This window comes from Phoenix dactylifera, unplaced genomic scaffold, assembly GCF_009389715.1.
Source record: "Phoenix dactylifera cultivar Barhee BC4 unplaced genomic scaffold, palm_55x_up_171113_PBpolish2nd_filt_p 000051F, whole genome shotgun sequence".
NCBI lineage: Eukaryota > Viridiplantae > Streptophyta > Magnoliopsida > Arecales > Arecaceae > Phoenix > Phoenix dactylifera.
In genome coordinates this window covers 2,336,574-2,356,775 of record NW_024067670.1, presented here as the reverse complement: position 1 = coordinate 2,356,775, position 20,202 = coordinate 2,336,574, and the positions used below count along the sequence as shown (strand labels likewise).

The 20,202-nt window shown below is 39.2% G+C and overlaps 1 protein-coding gene across 3 annotated transcripts in view; it reads right to left on the bottom strand.

Annotated features, from left to right (window-relative positions):
• Positions 1-20,202, bottom strand: part of LOC103696273 (glucose-1-phosphate adenylyltransferase large subunit 3, chloroplastic/amyloplastic) — a 121,348-nt gene that overhangs the window by 3,456 nt on the left and 97,690 nt on the right. For all 3 annotated transcript variants that reach the window (XR_005507013.1, XM_039116106.1, XM_039116107.1), the window contains 2 exons: positions 17,628-17,708; positions 15,035-15,121 (listed from right to left, as the gene is read on the bottom strand). Coding sequence is in view for 2 of the 3 variants with exons in the window: in XM_039116106.1 (XP_038972034.1) it covers positions 15,035-15,121; positions 17,628-17,708 (168 nt within the window). In the remaining variant the exon portion in view is untranslated. The remainder of the gene's footprint in view (positions 1-15,034; positions 15,122-17,627; positions 17,709-20,202) is intronic.

Below are 20,202 nucleotides of genomic sequence, written 5' to 3'. Positions count from 1 at the left end.
ACTAAACACAAATCCACATGGTCCTCACATAACCTAAATAAAACTCGGATAGATGAGGACGGCTTGATAAATCAAAGTTATGTATATGTAATGAGGAGCTAAATAAAACCTTATTAAACTTACTAGAAAAAACAAACAAAAAAAAAAATCTTGGATAGTACGTGCAAACATCTAAAGTAAACAATTAAATCTACACAGATATAATTATAATAATGTATCAGTTCTTAGGCAAAATTGATAGGAAGAATACTCATATCAAAATTAAAGGGTAAAGCCTCAAGCCCATTTATAGGTCCAAAGCAGAATGATTTCAAAAATAATAAGAAAAAATAGTAGTTTTCAGAAATCCAACCGTTCACTTAAATCATCTATTAAAAATTATCAACAAGACACATAGGCAACCAGAAACACTTGACTGAAACTCAGCCGCATCCTAATGTGCACATTAAATGAATAAATGATGACAAAAAGAAAAACCATGTTTCCAATCAGTGAAATCACCATTGTGGATCCATTATCAGATCTTCAGCAGAGACAGTTGATTCACAAGATTTTCACTTGATGTCAATCAGACAAAGAAAACAACCATTAAGATTGACAATTAGAAAAATCCTTACAGGATGGTTGGTGCATGAACAATGATTAAAGTTTGAAACAGCACCCCATGGAGGGCCAAGATCAGCATAACAGTCTAGGGGTTGGTTAAATATTTTAATTTTATCCTTGCTTGTAATTTTCAAAATGATCCAGTTCTTTGATTAAATACCAATTGAGATTTGAATATTCATGGAAGTGGTTGGTTAACTTAGCTTATTAGCTTATTTAATGATTTTTAAATTTGAAGAGAATCAAGGTCTATTGAACCAGTACCGGAACCTATACCAGTCGAGGGACAGGTAACCGGTACCATACCGACACACGATATGTTTGGGTGTGCCGATTCCATACGGGCACACCCATTTTTTTTGGAGTTTTTCAAATTGATTTAATTATTAATCAATCTTTTAGAACTTTTTTAATGATTTTAAGTCTAATTTGATAATTTTTTTGATATTTTTTAATATTTTTTGATGTTTCTATGATCCCAGTTTAACCTAAAGGATCCATCTTATTATTTTAAAATGATACAAAACATAAAATGATTAGTGAGATGGTGCATGCTACAAGTAACATGAAATATTCTCAAATCAAATAGTGAGGTAAAAAATATAAAATAATATAATAAATTACATATATTTAAAGTACAACAGACATACGGATATCTAAAAGCTCGTCAAGTAGCGATGCTTTTCGAAGATATCCGGATCATTAGCATAGTTAAGACGCACATTTCCACCCTTCTAACCAAGCGGCCTTATAGTTTTATATGTTTATCCCATAAGAAACGTGTTCCGCATTATAAGCACTATCGGATCTCTCGCTGAAGCTCTAGCTCTGAGAGGTGTCCTCTGGCTAATAAACTGGCTGATAAAACAACTGTGAAGGGCCCAATTGAATAAGTCGACAATAAAATCTGACTTGTAAGCTGTTTCGGGCTGTGTAGGATAATAGCCACTAAAAGATGCCTCAGATCCACCATATCCATATCCGTATGGGTCATAGGTTGTCTGTGGCTGCGGATAATAAGATCTAGTATATGACTCAAAATCTGATACGTCTATAGATTCTACTCCATGCACAAGATCATCTGCAGTTGCATCGTATCCTCTTGAATAACCTCGAGGAGCCCGTCTTCCATATACATTCGAATCCTCGCGGGCTCTACCAGATCGTGAACGGTGGTCCCTATCCTGTATAAGCACTATGGATTAGATTTGTGTACTTTAGCTCCACTTTCTTCAGAATGCACTTCAACCTCAACTTCAGATTGTAGTGAACATATACAAGGTCATTGAGATCATAAAGGTAGATCCGAGTATGCCCAGGAGTACATGGACATTATTGAGTGGCGGTGGGACTACCAGATTGAGTACATGCCTCAGTCCCACCGCCACTCAATAATGTCCATGTACTCCTGGGCATACGTCGGATCTACCTTTATGATCTGAATCTTTGTCGTCTCCATCATGTGATACAAAAGCCATCTGAGGGTAACTTTCACTGTCCACGACTCGAAGTACTTCATACAATGGTCTGATAGCCTTCACTATTGTAGTGGCCTGCTACTAGAATGTGTGCCTCGTCACTAAGTCCTCGACAATGCTCCCTTCAGTGTTGGCCCTCACATATCTACTTTCTTACCACTCAAGACTGACAAACATCTAACGTAGGGTTGCTTTCTTCTCAAGAAAGCTATCAAATGCAACATAGTTGATAGTAAACCGTATGACCCTGGTCTCAAGATCTCTTCCCTTGCAGATCTCCTCATCAGTGAAAGGACCCATATAAGGTTATAAATATATCTAGTGATGGTTTGGGTTGTCTCCATCATCTGTTGCATCCTATGAATCTTTGCAATATCCATCAACATGAAATCAATGCAATATGCAACACATGAGGTTCAGAAAATATATGGTCATTGCTGCATCAAAATCTCTTTGGCGGCCCATTATTAGTGATGACCTGTACGACATTCTTCTTTGCTACCTAACCAATCACCTCCTCCATCAATTTGAGGATGTACGTGGCATCGCGTGTTGGAAATTGTATCCTAAAATGTCAATCGTCAGCATGTTGATGATTGAATTTTGTAAATGAATTGACAAATTAATAAAGTGTTATTTGGCATTATTCATCATTTCATTGTACATCTTCAAATGAACTCTTATATGATGAAGTTCTTAGGACTTGTTTTATGATAAAGAAGGATTTATCTTCAAGTCCTTAAAACTGTTCGCGGTCAAATGATATGCTGTTACTAGGACGACAGCATTATCGAGATTAGGTCGTTGTGTGACATATACGTTGGTTGTCCTCTTAACCAAGGAGTGTGGAGACACTGATATATCACACAGGTGAAGTGTAGGAGTACATTTCACTAAATGTGACCAATTTCGGAACGCTCTACTGTCAAAAGATGTTCCGAGTGGATATGGGTATAAGTTTGGCCCTCTGACCTGAGACCGCAACCTGTGACTAACAAGCAACTCACTGTACTTTGGTACTGAACTACCTGAATTTCTAATTCAGTGACGGAAGGTCACTGGGTACAGTCAAGTACTTGCGTAGTCAGTTGTGAGTCAAGATGGAATTGACCCCTCCTGGAAACAGGAGATAATGCCTTGTGTTCAATTTAGCAAAACTTTGGCCAGGGTAATCCTTGTGAGGAGCCACAAGATTTCTGAAGTTGAATCACATCATGGATGCACTTATTACAGAGTTGACAGAACTCTGAAGTCATCCTGGCTTTTAGGAGTCATAGGGATAAATTATACAGTAACCATAGTCCAAGGATTCTTGAATGTTGCTTTGCAATCATTCGGCCTATCCGGACGTCGGGTACCATTGCTAGATGGTCATTTCGATTAGTACAAGAAGTTGTTCTTGTGCTACCGGCTTAGGTTCAAACCTATGGAGTCACATGCATAGAAGTTTCTAGGTTGATCAAATGGCTGATTGATGATTAAGAATCATTCAGGGGTAATTTGGTCAATTCGATTGACAAATTATCCTAAGCAAAAGTTGCATTAAAATAATTATTGAATTATTGGAGGGTTAATTAGTAATTGGATTACTAATAAATTCAATTTGATTGAATTATTGGACTTTAATTAAGCCAAATTGAATTAGATTCAATTTGGGCTAAATTAGGGTTTGACCTAATTCGATCGGGTTCGACCCGAGCCGATTGGGCATAACCTAATTGATCGGACTTGACCCAATTGGATTGGGATTGACTCAAGTCAATTAAGAGTCCTTATTTGATGAGGATTAAGAGTCCAAATAATCAGAATTTATTATGGAGAAGAATTTCTAAAATTTAGGACCCTAGCTTTCTTTATTGGAGAAGAAAGACACCTCATCCTTATCCGTAAAAGCAGTGGTGCCTATCCTCTTTATTTTTGGCCAACTTTTGGCGTGAGGAAAGAGGAGGCGTGGGACTATTTTCCAGAAAAATATGGCGCCTCAAATCTTCCTAAAAAGATAGGAATCAAATTCCTAATTTGTAGGGACTGCATGACGCATCAGGGTGGCATGCAGCTGAAGTTTGGGGCGCAATAACCCCCTGATTTTTAGGGATTCTTGGCACAAGATTAAAAGAGAATTTGTTCATCTCTTAGCTGCCGATTCATCAGAATTTTTTGGAAATTTTATCAGCCAAATTCGTTGGCCAAAAGAGGTGTGAGGCGTGGGGGGTCTTTTGACTATAAAAGGACCCCCACACTTAGGGTTTGCAGAGATGGTCTTGAGAAAGGGTTCTAAATTCTGAAAAAATTCTGAGAGCCAGCCACCTTCTCTCCTCCTTCTCCTTCATCTCCATCCTTCATCCTCTCGAAGAAGAATCAAAAGTTGAGTGCTTCGAGGGAGAAAAGTTCAGCCACTGCAGCACCTCTGCCCGAGCTAGCACTCCTGCAGTTGTGGATCTTCCTAGAGCTTCGCGTGGACTATCCGTAGAGGCCGGACACGTGTGCGGCTATACAAGGTGATCAAGGAATCATCAAAGTTCTCAAAGTAAAAAGGTATAAGATCTGATCTCATTAAAAATTAAAATTAGAAATCAACTAGGTTGCTGAAATTCTGCATGACTACATGTTAGACATAGAATCATGCCTACTTGTTTAGGATAAATGTTTAAAGTTCTGGATCTATTTTTGTTGTAGAGATATGATCTCTAGCATGCATAGGAATTAAATAGTTTAATTCATGCTTCCGCTGTAAAATTTTTAAAAATATATGCATGCGACCACCAAGGTTTCCAACATCGCGCACCTAATCAAAAGCATCAACCGACTTATAAAAAAAATCTTCATATCATAATATATTAAGAAGTTGATAATGCTCCGCCTGGTAGGACCGATTCAACCATCTCACACCACTGTCAATCCATATGTGAGCCACTTGCTCTTGTATGAGGCAATCCATTTTTCTAGCTCTTTGTTATTATTGCCAAGAAGCTCATTGTAGATATCATTCGAACTTGAAAGATCAACATCGGGACTAACAACCTATATGGCGAAAATGGCAGACCTATAGTACGTATTGTTTGCCACATTCGCTGGGATGTGGCTGAAGTAGAACCAGAATCCAATAGCTCACCATATATCTTTCTTCCTATTCTTCTTCAGCATTGTGTCAACCCTCTGCTCCTTCGAATCTCTGCTAGAAAAGGCATATAGATCTAAATCATGGATTGCTGCTCCTAATGGAATCTCTCTAGATAACTTTTTTTTGCTACCAAAAGCCTTCAGCATAGATGCAATACGGCCACCATCTCTGTTGACGGCCTCCATCAGGATCTTTCTAAACTTTGGATCTGCCCTACTGCTCGCAAAATCGGAGCCTGATTCATAATATGAGGGCCCAAAGCAAGCCCTATGCTTGACCACCTCATTCTGTTGCCACTAATCATTCAGGCTCGCCTGCATGGCAGCCTAGATCTATGCCTCCTCGTCATCGGGAGCGGATGCCTCCTCTAACTCCCTAAAGTGATAGGATACTCGCCTTAATTCAAAAATAAATTTTTAATTTTTAAAATTATATATAATCCAAAAATTAAAACTTTTTATGTCATTGTGTAGATCATCCATAGATCTACATATAATAAAATCAAGTCGAAATCAAAAATTTTGGCATGATCTCTCCTTATTATGTAAATTTTAAGCTATTTTTTCAAGCCAAAAAAATAGAGAGAATAAGATAGGGGAGAGGAAGTGGTGCGGAGACCAGTGCTAGATTGCCCATCACTTGAGTCTACAGTCGCCGTAGAAGGATGGTTCAGCCAGTTTCATTGTGGTTGGAGTGATTTTATTTTATTTAGGCTTATTAGGATATTTTGTTATTTGATAGCCTTGGGGCTTAATTTGGTATTTCGTTATTTGAGGATCTTTTGGGAGATTAGTTTCTTTTTAGTGGGTCTTTGCATTTTGTGGGTCTTATAAATATGTGAACTATATATCGTATGGAGTATGCGATTAATAAAATTGTGATTCCTTTCTTTTAGCTCTGGCATGAATCCCTGAGCAGAGCTAGGTGCGAAGCCTAGTTTCTTCTTCCTCCTTCCTCTCTCCTTCTCAATTTCTTCTTCTTCCCTGTTGTCCGGCATCAGCATTGGTATCAGAGCAGGCTACAGGAAAGAAACCCCTGTCTTCCCATGCCCTCCCTGTTCCGTGGGTTCCTTCTTCATAAAAGTTCCACTCCAAGCCCTAAACCAAGCGATGCTCCCTCACGGCCACAGTATTTGCCTTGGATCCTATCGTTTCCAACCTCGCCGAATCATCGTTTCCCGCGCGGATCGAGATCCCTCACGGCCAGATCAACCGAACCCTCGCTCCCGTCTTCGCCCGTGACCAGTCACGACCACCGCACACCAGATCTAGGAGAAAAAGAATCTCCCCGCTATTGAGGAGCTCCACCGGTCCCTCTCCGAGCACGTTGTCACACCGTCGTCGCGCGCCAAATTCGAAGAAGAAGCCCCGCGCATCCTCACTATAGGGTCTCTGCTATCGAGCCACCGCCACCCGCGACTCCTCGCTCGGCCGTTACCACGTTCCTCGGAAGCAGGTAACCACCTGCAACTCCTTCCCCTCAAAAGCCTCCACGAAGGAGTCGGACTAGGAACGAGATACCGGAGTGGTCGTGCCCGTTAACCCGAGTCCATTCTACCTAGAAAAAAAATCCGTATCGGGTACGTAATAGGTTCCGAAGTGGGTCGTGCCCGGTAACCCGAACCCTATCGGATCTATGTTTAAAAAAAAGAAGAAAAAAAAGAAAGAGCTGTTCACCTTCTTCCCCATTTTCCGGATCCCCTTCCTCCGCGACCACCCTGCAGCGCCGCCTCCGCCCTCGCCGTTTCCACCTCCGCCCTCGCTGCCTCCACCACCGTGACCCCCTGCAACACTGGTGCCTCAACCCCCTTCTTCCCCATTTCCTTCTCTCTTTCTTCCCCGGATCTCTTGACCCGTCATGGGTATCCCGATGCTTCATCGCCGCCGTCCAGCTCCGCCGCCAAGCTCCCTCTTCCCTTCCGCTTCTTTTTCCGCCGCTCCCTTCTTCCCCCGCCGCAATCCGAATCGAGAGCTCTTCATGCCTCTCGGCACCTGACCCTTTCCTCTGTGAAATCAAGGGTTCGGCTTCGAACCTACCGCAACCCACTACCTCACCTCCCAACCCCCCATCTCTAACCTTCAGCCCATCAGGCCCACACCGCCACCATACACCCCACTGTCTCACACTACCATCTTCCGCTCCCGCCCCTCCTATTCTGCAGCCCATCAAGCCCATACCGTATACTTACATCTTCCCCTCCTGCCTTTTCTTCTAACCTACGGGCCCATCAGGCCCGCACCACACAAACCGTAGGCCCATCAGGCCTGATCACCCCCCTCCCCTTTTCTATCCCGCAGACCCATCAGGCCTCATCACCACCCCCCCCTAATCCGCAGCTCCTTCAGGCCTGCCACTGCACACCCCCCCAACCTCTCTTCTAATCCAACGGGCTGCTGCCACTAGGCCCACCAAGCTACTTTGATCAGGCCCCACGAGTTGCTGAGATCAAGCCCACCGAGTTGATGTGATCAGACCTGATTTGAGCCATTTGACGAGCCTGCTTGCTGTGACCGCGCTTCTACTTGTCGTCCCAGCCCAGGTCAAATCCCTCTATCTCTAGAAAATCTATTTGTTTATCTAAAATTCAACATCAATGAACTCTTGTATGCTCTGTTGATTATCTTACTATGAATTCAACACATACACCCCAACATCCCGAGAAACCCTTGTAATGGCCCATTTTTGCCATTAATTGTAGGGCTGCCTAATCTTTGGGAGTTCTTCGTGAAAGAATAGATGCCCTACAAGCCAATCGCAGTATGTATTGCGAAGGACTTTTCTTTGATTTTTCAAATCATGTATGTGACATTTAATTATGAATAAAGGGATTGTGTTTCATCATATGCTGTTTCTTATATTTGTGATGAACCCCTTAGATTAGGGCAATGGTTTTATGACTATGATGAGATCATACTAGTGAGACCTAAAATCCTAAAACCCTAATCTTAAGTATTCCCAGTCGTTGGTACATTGAGTCGGAGATCAATGCTACCGAAAGACTGGCACATCTTATGTATGCTCGATGCAGAGGGTGATTGATCTTGTGTGGAGACACTAATACAAAGATATAGGTGCTCATTAGAGGAATGAGTTCACTGAATTGACCTGCAAAGAGAAATCTTATGAAGTCTTACTTACATGTCAAAAGATGATTCTCTTAGTAGGAGTTATGCAACTGATCCTATAATCTGAGATCACCATAGTATCTTGTGCACATAAATCCATGTTTTGGTTTACACTCATTCATGACAATAAATTCTATACGAGGTCTTCTAGATATGGTGGATTGTGTACGAAGATTATGAGTAGGTCAACAAGGAATCAATCACTTCTAGTAAGAGAAGATCGCATCCCATTTATTCTAATCATATGATAATTCAGGGAGTCATTGATCAAAGCAGAATGAAAATTAGAAAGAATTTCTAACGTTTCATGATTCGAATTATCATTAGAAGATTAAGAGAAATATGAATATGAAATTGAGTTTGACATACATTCATACTCATATACATATTCGGGATGCAGTTTGATTGAAGGATTGAATTGCACGGTAACTTGCCACTGAAGGGTATATTTGGTATTTCCTCAAAATTTCATATTTTTTGGGTAGACATGACACGTTGCTAGACGTCAATCTTGTTTTATAGGTTTGATCGAATTAAAGAGTTTAATTCGATCACCAATTAGAAAGGATTCTAATTGTTAAGTTTGAGTTCGCGTAGTTTGGACCTAAATCGATTAGAAGAGTTCTAATCAAGTTGGGTCAACTCGTACTCACACCTATTGCTGGCTAAGTATGGAACCTAATGGGTCACACACAAGAAAACTGATCAAGGGTCTAATTGGATTAGATCATGTTTGCAAGATAAATATCCTAGCAGGTGTTGCAAACCTTAGCTCCTGATTCGAATTGGATTCGAATCTAATTCGAATTAGATTCAAATCTGATTCTTAATTGATCTAATTTGATTAGATCATATCCTAATATGGGTTAGCCAAGAGTTGGCACCTAATTGGCTTGGTTTGAGTTTAATTGGATTAGATTTGATAAAATATTTATTTTTGACTGTTGGATCTTCTTCAAGCCGTTGGATGAAGACTTAATGGATCAAATGGATGGCGCCATGGATTGGAGCCATTGGATTTTCATCATAGGATGATGGAAGATCATGATGGCGTGATGGATACCATTGGGAGGCGTGATGATGAAAAATACGTGAAGGAAAAAGAGAGGGGGGCGTGAAGATTGAATGGATAAGGATGAATCATTTATTTGATCTTATCCATTTTCTCTCTCCTCTCTTCATCACGCCTAAGGTGATTATGGCGCCTTCTTTTATGGCCTTTGGATCATCATCGAGCCTTAATCAATGGATGAGAATGACTCCTACTTTTCATGCGTGAGAAGAAAAGAAAATAGGGAGGAGTACGGCACATGAATGAATTAGCGTTAGAGGTATTCTTTTATTCCTACATTTATATTTATATATTATTTGATTGTTACCATTAAGGTCATCTAGGCTTATAAGGGTTTCATGTTAAGGGACTTTATTAAGAAATTTTTAAAATTCCTAGCTTCCGCTGCCCATTATGACATGTTAGAACCCTTCAGTGGTATCAGAGCAACCCTTAATTGGTTCAATCAAATGATTATGCATGATGTATGATTGTTAATTTACTATGAGATAGTAATGTCATATGTTTAGAAGAATGCTGAATTATATGATATGATATATAATAAAGTGTCATGATATGAATTTTTCATATGAAGATATGTTGAAGCATGTTAATTGATTCAATCAATTGGTAATAATTTGTACATGCTATTAGATAGCTATGATGTATGATAATTGCTTTTCATTTATATATGCTATGAGATAGATATATAGTTTATTGTAGCAATTACATAGATGAGTTAAATATGTTATAATTATATAATGTGCTTGAGCCTAGTAAACCCTCAATAAAAATTATATTAAGTCATAGTGTTGAAAAACTTTGAGCTAACTCATTCTAGAACAATTAATCTAATTGGTGTCTAGGAAAGCACTAAAGGTGGTTACTTAATTAGGACCTTACTCTCTGAATAAAGGAAGCCTCCCACCTGCTTACCTGGCCAATTGTTTGATTGCCTATTATGGATAAGCTTAATGTTGATAAAACACTACTGACATCCTTCCTTCATACTTCGACATTATTATGTCAAGATCCATGCTAGTTTGTTGTGCAACCACAAGGCTTGCAATGGGGACTGATGTTATACTGTCTTGGTGCATAGAGATGATTATGGCATATTTTAATATGTTGCTTTGTTGTGCAACTACAAGAGCAATATTATTCGAATATGACTATATGGAAATGAAGGGTTTGACTTAACTAAAACATTATAGTTTGTTGTGCAACCACAAGGCTATAAGTATTTTTTAGAGGACAAGATAAAGTTGAGAATTGCATGAGATGAAATTGAAAAGAGTTTCCTACCTTTGAACTCATAAGAGTTTGTTGTACAACCACAAGGCTTTTATGATGAATTAGGATCTCAACCCTACTAAGAAAAAATTAGGTTTTCTCGTTTATCATAGGAGAGGGCTATGATATTTGATAAAAATAGTAGGAGCAACAATTAGATAAATTCCTTGCTTATTGCATACATGTCACCATGATTGGTCTGCTTATGTTAGTTTTGTTCTTGCTTATGTAGAATTATTAAATGGCTTCTTCACTTTCACTAAGAGGCATCCTAGATGCCAACAAATTGACCGGTCCAAACTATATGGACTGGTTGAGAAATCTAAAAATAGTTCTCACTCAGGAGAAAATTTTCTATATACTTGAAACCCCTGATCTTGGAGATATAGGAGATAATGCTACTGAAGAGGAGGTTGCCACACATAAGATGTGGAAGAATGACAGTTTGACTGTCAAATGTATCATGCTTGCCTCTATGAGTAATGAATTACAAAGGCAACATGAAAGCATGGACACTCTATCTATACTTCTAAATTTAAAAAAGTTGTATGGAGAGCAAAACAGGAGTGCTAGATATGAGATATCCAAACAGTTGTTCCGTGCTAAAATGAATGAACTCCAGTGCAAAACCATGTTCTTATGGTTATAGACTTGATCACCAGATTAAGTCAATTAGGTTTTGCTATGGACAGTAAGCTTAGTCAGGATTTGATCCTGCAATCACTACCTGAATCATTCTCTCAATTTGTTGTGAATTTTCACATGAACAAGCTGAACATCTCCCTGCCTGAGCTGTTAGAGTCGACCCCAGTCAGTTTGGAGTTGACCCTGATACTTTTGGCACACCTTGGAACAAGTGGCACACCCTTGGAACACTTGGCACAGAGTTGGAGTCGACCCTAGAAATAATGGAGTCGATCGTGGCATGGTTTGGTACATTATGGCACAAAATGGCACAGAGCTTGAGTCGACCCCAGGTTGAGTCGACCCCAAGAGAAGATGAGCCGACCCCAGCCAAAAGAGCCAGAAAAACAACTCTCTGGAATTCCTGAGAAGGTCGATCCCAGATAACCTTGAGTCGACCCCACTGTAGCTTGGATCGACCCTAGGAAAGCATGAGTCGACCCTAGCTTGAAGAGTCAAAAAATCAAGTCTCTGAAATTTCTGAGAGGGTCGACCCCAGAAAAGCTTGAGTCGACCCCACTGTAGCTCGAGTCGACCCCAAGAAAAGTTGAGTCGACCCCAGCCCAGAATGACAGAAAGATAAGTCTCTGGAAATCCTGAAAGGGCTGACCCCAGCCAAGTTTGAGTCGACTCCACTGTAGCTGGACCCGCCCCCAGGAAAACATGAGCCGACCCCAGTCTGTGGAACAATACCTTGGGTCGACCCCAGCACGACTGACAGCATAATGGCTAGTTCTACAAAAGTACATTTTGAGTCTCCAACGGCTAGAAATGGCTAGTTTCTCTATTCCAACAGCTAGGGAGTGACTATTAGAGGTTGAGAAAGTATTTAAGAAGCATTATTCATCAGGGGAAAGAATCTTTTGCAAAAATCAAGAGTGCATTCAAGAAAAAAGAAAGTCCAAGTGTCTTCATCAATTGTGCTTCATTCAAATTCTGAAAGAAGATGGTTGAGCAGTCTTCAAGTGTATTCAAGAGCTCTACCAACCCCTTGAGGAGTGAAGCAACATTGACAAAGAAGAGAAGAGCAATCTACAAAGCGATAAATACTTTCTTAACTCTTCTTTAAGTGCATTATTGTATTACTTGCTCATTTAGAAGCTTTAAACTCTCTCTCTTTCATTTCTTGTAAGGTTTGTTAGTGAGCCCGCAAAACCAACGGTGTAGGTTGTTGGTGAACCCGTAAAACCAACGGTTAGGTTATTGGTGATCCCATAAAACCAATTGTAGGGTTTTTGGATTGTGAGCCCGGTAAAACAATCCAACTATAATCCACGGAATTATAGTGAATTCCCAAGGGGACGCTTGGGGAGTGGACGTAGGTGCTTTGGAGAGCACCGAACCACTATACTTCTTGTATTTGCATTGTGTTCTCTTTTTAATTCCACTGCACATATATAATTAACACAAGCTAAATTATTCATACATCTATCACCTTAAGTAAGATCCTAAAAATTTAGAAAACCCAATTCACCCTCCTTCTTGGGTTGTTATCTTGGGCAACAAGTTTTCTCCTCGAACCGTTAAGAAATTGCAGTCTCGTAGTGCTGATTCAGAGTGTTGCACAGGGTTGGCACTAATGCCTATGTCATTGACCTCCCCTCTGATTATGGTGTTAGCCCAACTTTTAATGTTGAAGATTTAGTTGTTTACAAGGGCCCACCAACAATCCCCGATGACCCTTATGCTGAACACTCTCCTGAGCCAGATGATTTTTCTATTATTGATCCCATACCAGCTTCGATTCCTTTACCCCTCCGCCGAGCACAAAAAAAGCACATTGATGCTATTTTAGATGACCAGACAGTTTTTTTACCAGTGATGGAGGCATCCAACGCTTCTTGGTTCATTGGCGAGGACGACCAGAGTCCGACTCCACTTGGATCACATGCGAGGAGCTTCAGCAGATTGACCCGGACCTCTTGGAGTACTACTAGAGCCACACCAAGCCGCGCTCGTCGAGGTCGACTTCTTTCCACCCGGAGAAAACTGGTGCGAACACCAGTTCCAGATTGCCCGTCACTCGGGTCTATAGTTGCCGCAGAATGATGGTTCAGCCAGTTTCATTGTGGTTGAAGTGATTTTATTTTATTTGGGCTTATTAGGGTATTTTGTTATTTGATAGCCTTTGAGCTTACTTTGGTATTTCGTTATTTTGAGGATCTTTTGTGAGATTAGTTTCTTTTTATGAGGCCTTTGCATTTTTTGGGTCTTATAAATATGCGAACCATATATCGTATGGAGTATGCTATGAATAAAATTGTGATTTCTTTCTTTTAGCTTTGGCATGAAATCTTGAGCAGAGCTAGGTGCGAAGCCTAGTTCCTTCTTCCTCCTTCCTCTCTCCTCTATTTCTTCCTCTTCTTTCCTGATGTCCAACATCAGGAAGCACACCTTATTTAGGCTTGGATTTTTCTTCAATCGTGCTGCATCGGTATGATTTTCACTATAAGGGGAAGAGAGAAAGCTCTTTAGTTTAGAAACACAGTAAGGATGTTAGGAAGGCCTTTCCAACATCCTTTTATCACGAAACAAAGAAAGGGGGAGGGGGCCCAGTTTCGAACCAATTCGACTCGGTGCTAACCGGACGGTTCGCGCTAAGTTCAAATGGAACCGGGGGGAGGGGCCCAGTTTCGAACCGATTCGACTCGGTGCTAACCGGACGGTTCGCGCCGAGTTCAAATGGAACTGGCCGGTTCCAACAGTTCCCGTCGGTTCTAGGCCAATTTCAGCCAGTTTGGTCTGGTTCGAGCCTTTTCTGACCAGTTTCGGTCGGTTTGGAACCGGTTCCGACCGATTCTGAGTTGGAATTGAATCCAATAGGCAAACCAACCTGGCTTTCTACCAGGTCGGTTCGGTCCGGTTCGGCCTGCCTTGAAGAGAATGTTGAGGACTGTAGTATTCTGGAAAGAGGCCTATATATGTCAGGTTTACTTCATGTTATTGCTACAGATGATACACCTATTTCTGCCACCTGGGCTAAGATCATTCTATGAAATGTACAATATTCACTCTTCTCCTTCTATCTTTTTCATCGGTAAGGTGACAGTTACTCTTTTTGATTCTAGAACCATTTCTACTGCACCTATTGATCTGATAGCCAAAATTTATGGCCACCACCTGCCCTTCCAAGGAAGCAGTCGAACAAAATAAATAGAATCTTAGTATTGTTTGAGAATTGTCTCAAAGATAGATTGAGTAGTCGTGCCTCCAACCACCAAGATGGACCTTGGGCTTACACTAGGAAACATGAAAAGAGAGCTGCCTTAATAATGGAGCCTGACTGCTAATATTGAGTTCTAAATATAACATCTCATGGAACATTGACATATATTAGCATTTGAAAGGCATAATTATATCCCACAAAAAAAGGGCATAATTGTATGAAAATGAACAATTGTTGTTTTTAACTATGCATATGAGTGATTCTTTTCCAAAAATATATCCTTTATAATGACAGTGAAAGATAAGAACTAGAAACAAGCCTGTAAAAATAAAAGGGAGAGAAAAGGGCAGTAATTTTCTGGAAATCCTACAATACAGGAAACAGATCTCTTTCTTCCATATTAGGTACTATGATATTTCCTACCTCATAAAATATTCTGGAAAACAAAGAAATCAACAATTACAGAGAGGTAAAATAAAACTTCTATCCAATAGTTAACTGAATACCCACCTTGCTATTGTCAACCGTTGTTGGTGGCAAGTTTCTGCGTGATGTATACATTGGCTTTGTTGCATCATAAAAGCTGAAGTTTGGTGGCTGCATAATTCACTATATGAGAACAGTTTTTCTGTGTATAATTCAAGTAGTGTAATTATGATATAGAAATGCGTAAGCATTTGTGTATATCTGAGTTGAGGCTAGAATAGAAAAGGTTATACATAAGCAAGCATATTGTGCAAAAATACATGAATTTTTTCCATGGTCCATATTCAGGACATAAAGCAGCCTTCTTGGTGGAAAAGTCACAACACGAAAATTTAGGTGATCCTTTCTTCTGTTTTCATCTGTCTATGATGGGCTTGCTTGTTAAAGTTTTTATCACATCGTCCTGATTCTTTCAGATAATCTTACTGAACTGGGATTTAAAAGTCTTCCAAATTTCAGAATTGATAGGCTTGGATGATTATGACCCTAAAATATTATTCTGCTTTTTAATAAGTAAAAATGTGAAGTACATTGAAACATAACTCTACCTTAGTGGATGGAGATTCGAGTCATTATTTCTTAGAGAATATTGACTGATATTAAACTTAGGTAAAATTATATTCTTTTGGAGAGCATAAAAAGCATGATATGTGTAACAGATTCACAGTCCATAGGAACTTGACCATTGAACCAGCAATATTAAATGACAAACATACTCTTTTTCCAAATTATAAATTGGCATGTCTACTACATAGAAATGTAGGAGGGTGAGTCTTGGTGTAACGATAAGGTTGCCCCATTGTATCTTCGAGGTCACAGGTTCGAAACACCAAAATAACCTCCGCACAAGATTAAGGCTGTGTACAGATCCTCCCTAGACCCCATAATAGCAGGAGCCTCGTGCACTGGGCTGCCCATGCATACTATATGGACATGCAATTGAGTTTTATACAAGGACAATATCAATTTTAGATATACACTTAATACAAAGCAATTCACTTGTTCTAATATCAAAAGATTCAAAACCTTCCTATGTATAAATTTTAGGTCCAGAAATATTTGTGATTCAAATAGAGATTTATGATAAAGTAGTAAAGTACAATAGTAATACTTCTGACATTAAAGAAACCAGATAAACCTAGATTTGCTAAAATCAGAAACATTGGACATTGAGATGTAAGTGGTTTAGACTTACAATTGATAGGAACTTTAAAAGTATATGACGGAAAAGAAAAAGAAAAGCAAAAATTTGAGAAGTATATCTCAAGTACATGTTCATTATCAATAGGGTTGTTAGTTGATATGAGCAGCTTGAATTTGGCTCAAGCTTGGCTTGAATATAAGCCCAATGAGACTTGGTCAAAGTTAATTGACCCAGGCTTAAAATTGCTTTCTGAAATCAAAATAACATTTGAGGCAAGGGATAGATAACCTAGCTCGATCAGGCTTTAAGTGGGTGATTAATGCGCACACGCATGCACAAAAAACTAGCTATTGGAATCAAGGTATGCTGAACCAGTACCGATAGGAGTACCAGTCGCCTACCAGACCGGTTCGGCAGCATGCGGCATAACATGCCGCATGCAGGCAGCGCGCGCGAGCGCGCTGCGGCGAACCAGTGCAAACCGACTGGTTCGCACCAGTTCCTAGCCATACCTCCGTCCGGTACGTATCTAGTACCGGCCAGTTCTGGCCTGGTACTGCTTGGTTCCGGCCCCTACCATTTTTTAAGGCCGAACCAAACCGGTCAGAGACCGGACCAGTTCGGTACGGGCTAAACCGGCTAGTACAAGCCAGTTCAGCATACCTTTATTGGAATAAGATCCAACTGCTTAAGTTTAGGGAGCTAAGGGTTAGAAAGCTGAAACCTGTCAACTCTGCTCTCTATCTAGAAGACTGCTCCTTCCTCCCCCACCTATCTTTCTCTTTTTTCTTCTTGAAATTGTTGTTCATGATTAAGGTTTTGATTAGTTGATTATTTAAATTGTTAAAATCAGGTTAAAGTTTAACTCAAGTTTGAAATCAGCTATTATTCAAGCTTGAACTGAGCTTTGATCAAGCTCGAACCTCTTATTGAAAAGGAAAGAGAGAGGGAGAGAGCAGAAAGAGAGGGAGATTGTGCAGAGCTTGAATCAGGCTTGACCTGAGCTTGAGCTTGATACAAGCTCAATTGGTTTTGGCTAGATTTAAGGATATAAACCAATCAAAATAGGCAGATGTTTGTTTGGTCCAAAATTGGGCTAGATTAGGTTTGATCAAATAATAAATGACCTAAGCCTAACCTCAAACTTCCGGCTCAAAATTAATCTGAAGCCAAACATCATCCAGACTAGGCTTGACAAGTCTTGTTTTTATCACACCCCTAAGAAAATCAGACCACCAGTATCTTTCAGACTATGTAAAACTACCAAGAATTTCACAGTAATTATACTGTGAAAACTGAAGTGAGGAAAACTTATCTAAAAAGTTAAAACTGCACTCAATTTTTTCATCAATCTAAGTCATTACAGCAAGTTAACCATCAACAAATACAAGAAACAATTAGGCAGGTCACTGCAGTTAAAGAAACATTCGAAAAACATACAACTTGAATGATTTCCATGTACAAAGGACTTACATGTGCAGCAAGGGCAAGGTTCGCTTCAAAGAAGGATTTAATAGTCCCAATATCCTCCCAGTAATCGTTGAAAAGATAAGCCTGCAGAACAGGAAACAGTTTCAAGTTTTCAACTTTCCATTGGACAACTCAATTGGCTTTATAACAAAATGTTGTCATATTATATTTCTATATGCCAAAGGTTGTGATTCTGGTGTAGTGCAAAAACGTACTTTCCTCTGCAACATTTAGTAATAACTTTCTGGTGTAAATAAATCATGCAACCTATTTGGTCACACAGTTTCCATAAAGCTGGGATTTACTTGACTACTTTGAAGTGAAAAAGGTTCAAAATTCGTGAAGAACAAAATATTAGTAGCTCTTGATGAGAACTGTGTACAGACTTATTTGTCATTCAGCTTGCTTACCTCAATCCAAGTGGTAAACTGACCAAGATGCTTCTGTTTGTCGTTTAGTCTTAAGCAAGAAATATGAACATTGGTTTACTTACCTTAGAAAAAACATAGGTTTTAAAGTTAGCTGTCTCTCTCTCTCTCTCATTTCCTCCATCCCCTCCCATCTCTTCTCCTTCATCATTCTAGAGAGTAGAGAGCACTAGGTGTAACCCCTGAAGGACTATCAAAAAACATTATAACAAGGTAAAAAAATACAAGAGCTGATGCATGCTAAAGGGATCTAAAACTCAATTTTTACAATCATTTGATTGTAAAGGTTCAAATTCCAAAGGATGAAGAGGGCTTTGCTATAAAGACATTTAGGAATATTTGCAGCAGGTATATGATTATTGGGACTAATATGCAACCGAATTGAGAGACTGATACAGTGAGGTCTGCTACAGATATCCATTCTTAGTACAATCCTATAAATATTCATTCTAACAGTAAGGTCTGCTACAAATGCACTCTTGTGTATGCAAAAGAAGCCTACACGTGCTGTAGGTGCAACATGCGGCATGTTAATCTTGTAAACATCCTGAATTCCCAACCATGGTATGCGGTTCCAGCACCTGGTTTGGGATCTTTTGGGCCCCTTACTACTCCAGTAGAGGAGGAGGTAAAGAAGGCCTCTCGTGCCTTCTCTTTCTTGCCCTCTTCAAAAAAAAAAAATTCTCAGCAAAACAGGAGGGCGAAGATAAATTTCCTTCCAAATTTGAGGGTAGGTCCCACCAAAAGCAGGTACAATTCCCTCCATTCTTTCCTTTGCTCTTAATCACGCCTAAAATAGGCAAAAGTTAGGAAAATGAGGGGGCATCATGCTAAAATTTTGTATTTTGTCATGGTTTAGCTAATATGCTATAGATGTGTGGATGATCCATGGATTCAAGTAGAAAACTTGATTTTACATTGAGGTTGTACTTTTTTCTATATTTTTGGATTAAAAATAACAAATAAAATAATGTAAAAAATCGGTAGCATGTTTGAGGGGCATGCATGCTATTTGCTATCTTATCATTATACCAATTTCTTTAAATTTGAGCATTGTTATGGCTACTCGAACCTAAGCCCAATTTAAAATAAATTTCAAAATAAGTGGAGATTAATGCAAACCCATAAGCTGAAAAAATATAGGGTTTTTTTCAAACATATACTCCTAAATATTGAAATTTGAATGTATACCCTTATAAAATACTTATTTTGCGTGTATACCCTTCATTTTTCTTTTTTCTTTCATATATACTCATCCCATCTAACGTCGTTAAGAAATTAGCAGTTTAAAATTAAAAGTGACTGAAATACCCTAAATGGGTAGATATGCAAAAAGAAATATTTATAAAGGTATACATGCAAATAACACTTTGTGAGGGTATTCCTGCAATTTCACATATTTAGGAGGGTTTACATGCAAAAAAATTTAATTTTATTTTTAGTTCAACTTGTTTTAATACTTGGATTTGTCTGGTGCCTGCTCTTCAATATTCTTTCGTAAAAATATTGCTTAAGAAAAAGATTGATTTGACAATTAGATAACAAAAAGAGTTATGGAAGTTCTTTCACTAATCATAGAATTATTGTACTTTATTTTTTTTATTTATAACAACTATATCTTATTTCATCGAAACATAGCTTATAATATTGATTGTTATAGACGCATATATGAAGGCATGTATTAAAATATAGAAAAAAATCAGAATCTCTTAAAGGCACACAATAGATTGCAATGATCTAGCTTCCTTACTACTACTATGCTCATGGGTGGAAAAACATCAATCATCTCCAAGCAAAATCATTGAAGGACTTTAAACCCTAAACTTATTAACAACCTCTGCGGCCATGTAGTAGGCCACCCCTTATGTTGTGTACCTTAAGCTACTTTTCTTTGGATCTTCAATTTTCTAGAAGAATAAAAGATCTAGTATATAGGACCCATCTTGTCACAGTAATTTTAAATCAGCAACTAGCTTGCACATAAGAAATTTTCCAATTCTAAAAGATAAATATTGCAAATCTCATACACTAAAAGATAAATATTGTAAATCTCTCACAACACTTATCTTTAAATAATTCATAAAGCTAAAAGCAGGACCCAACCATCTTCATGTGAAAAAGGATACAATGAAGGGTTGTCTATAGTGGAG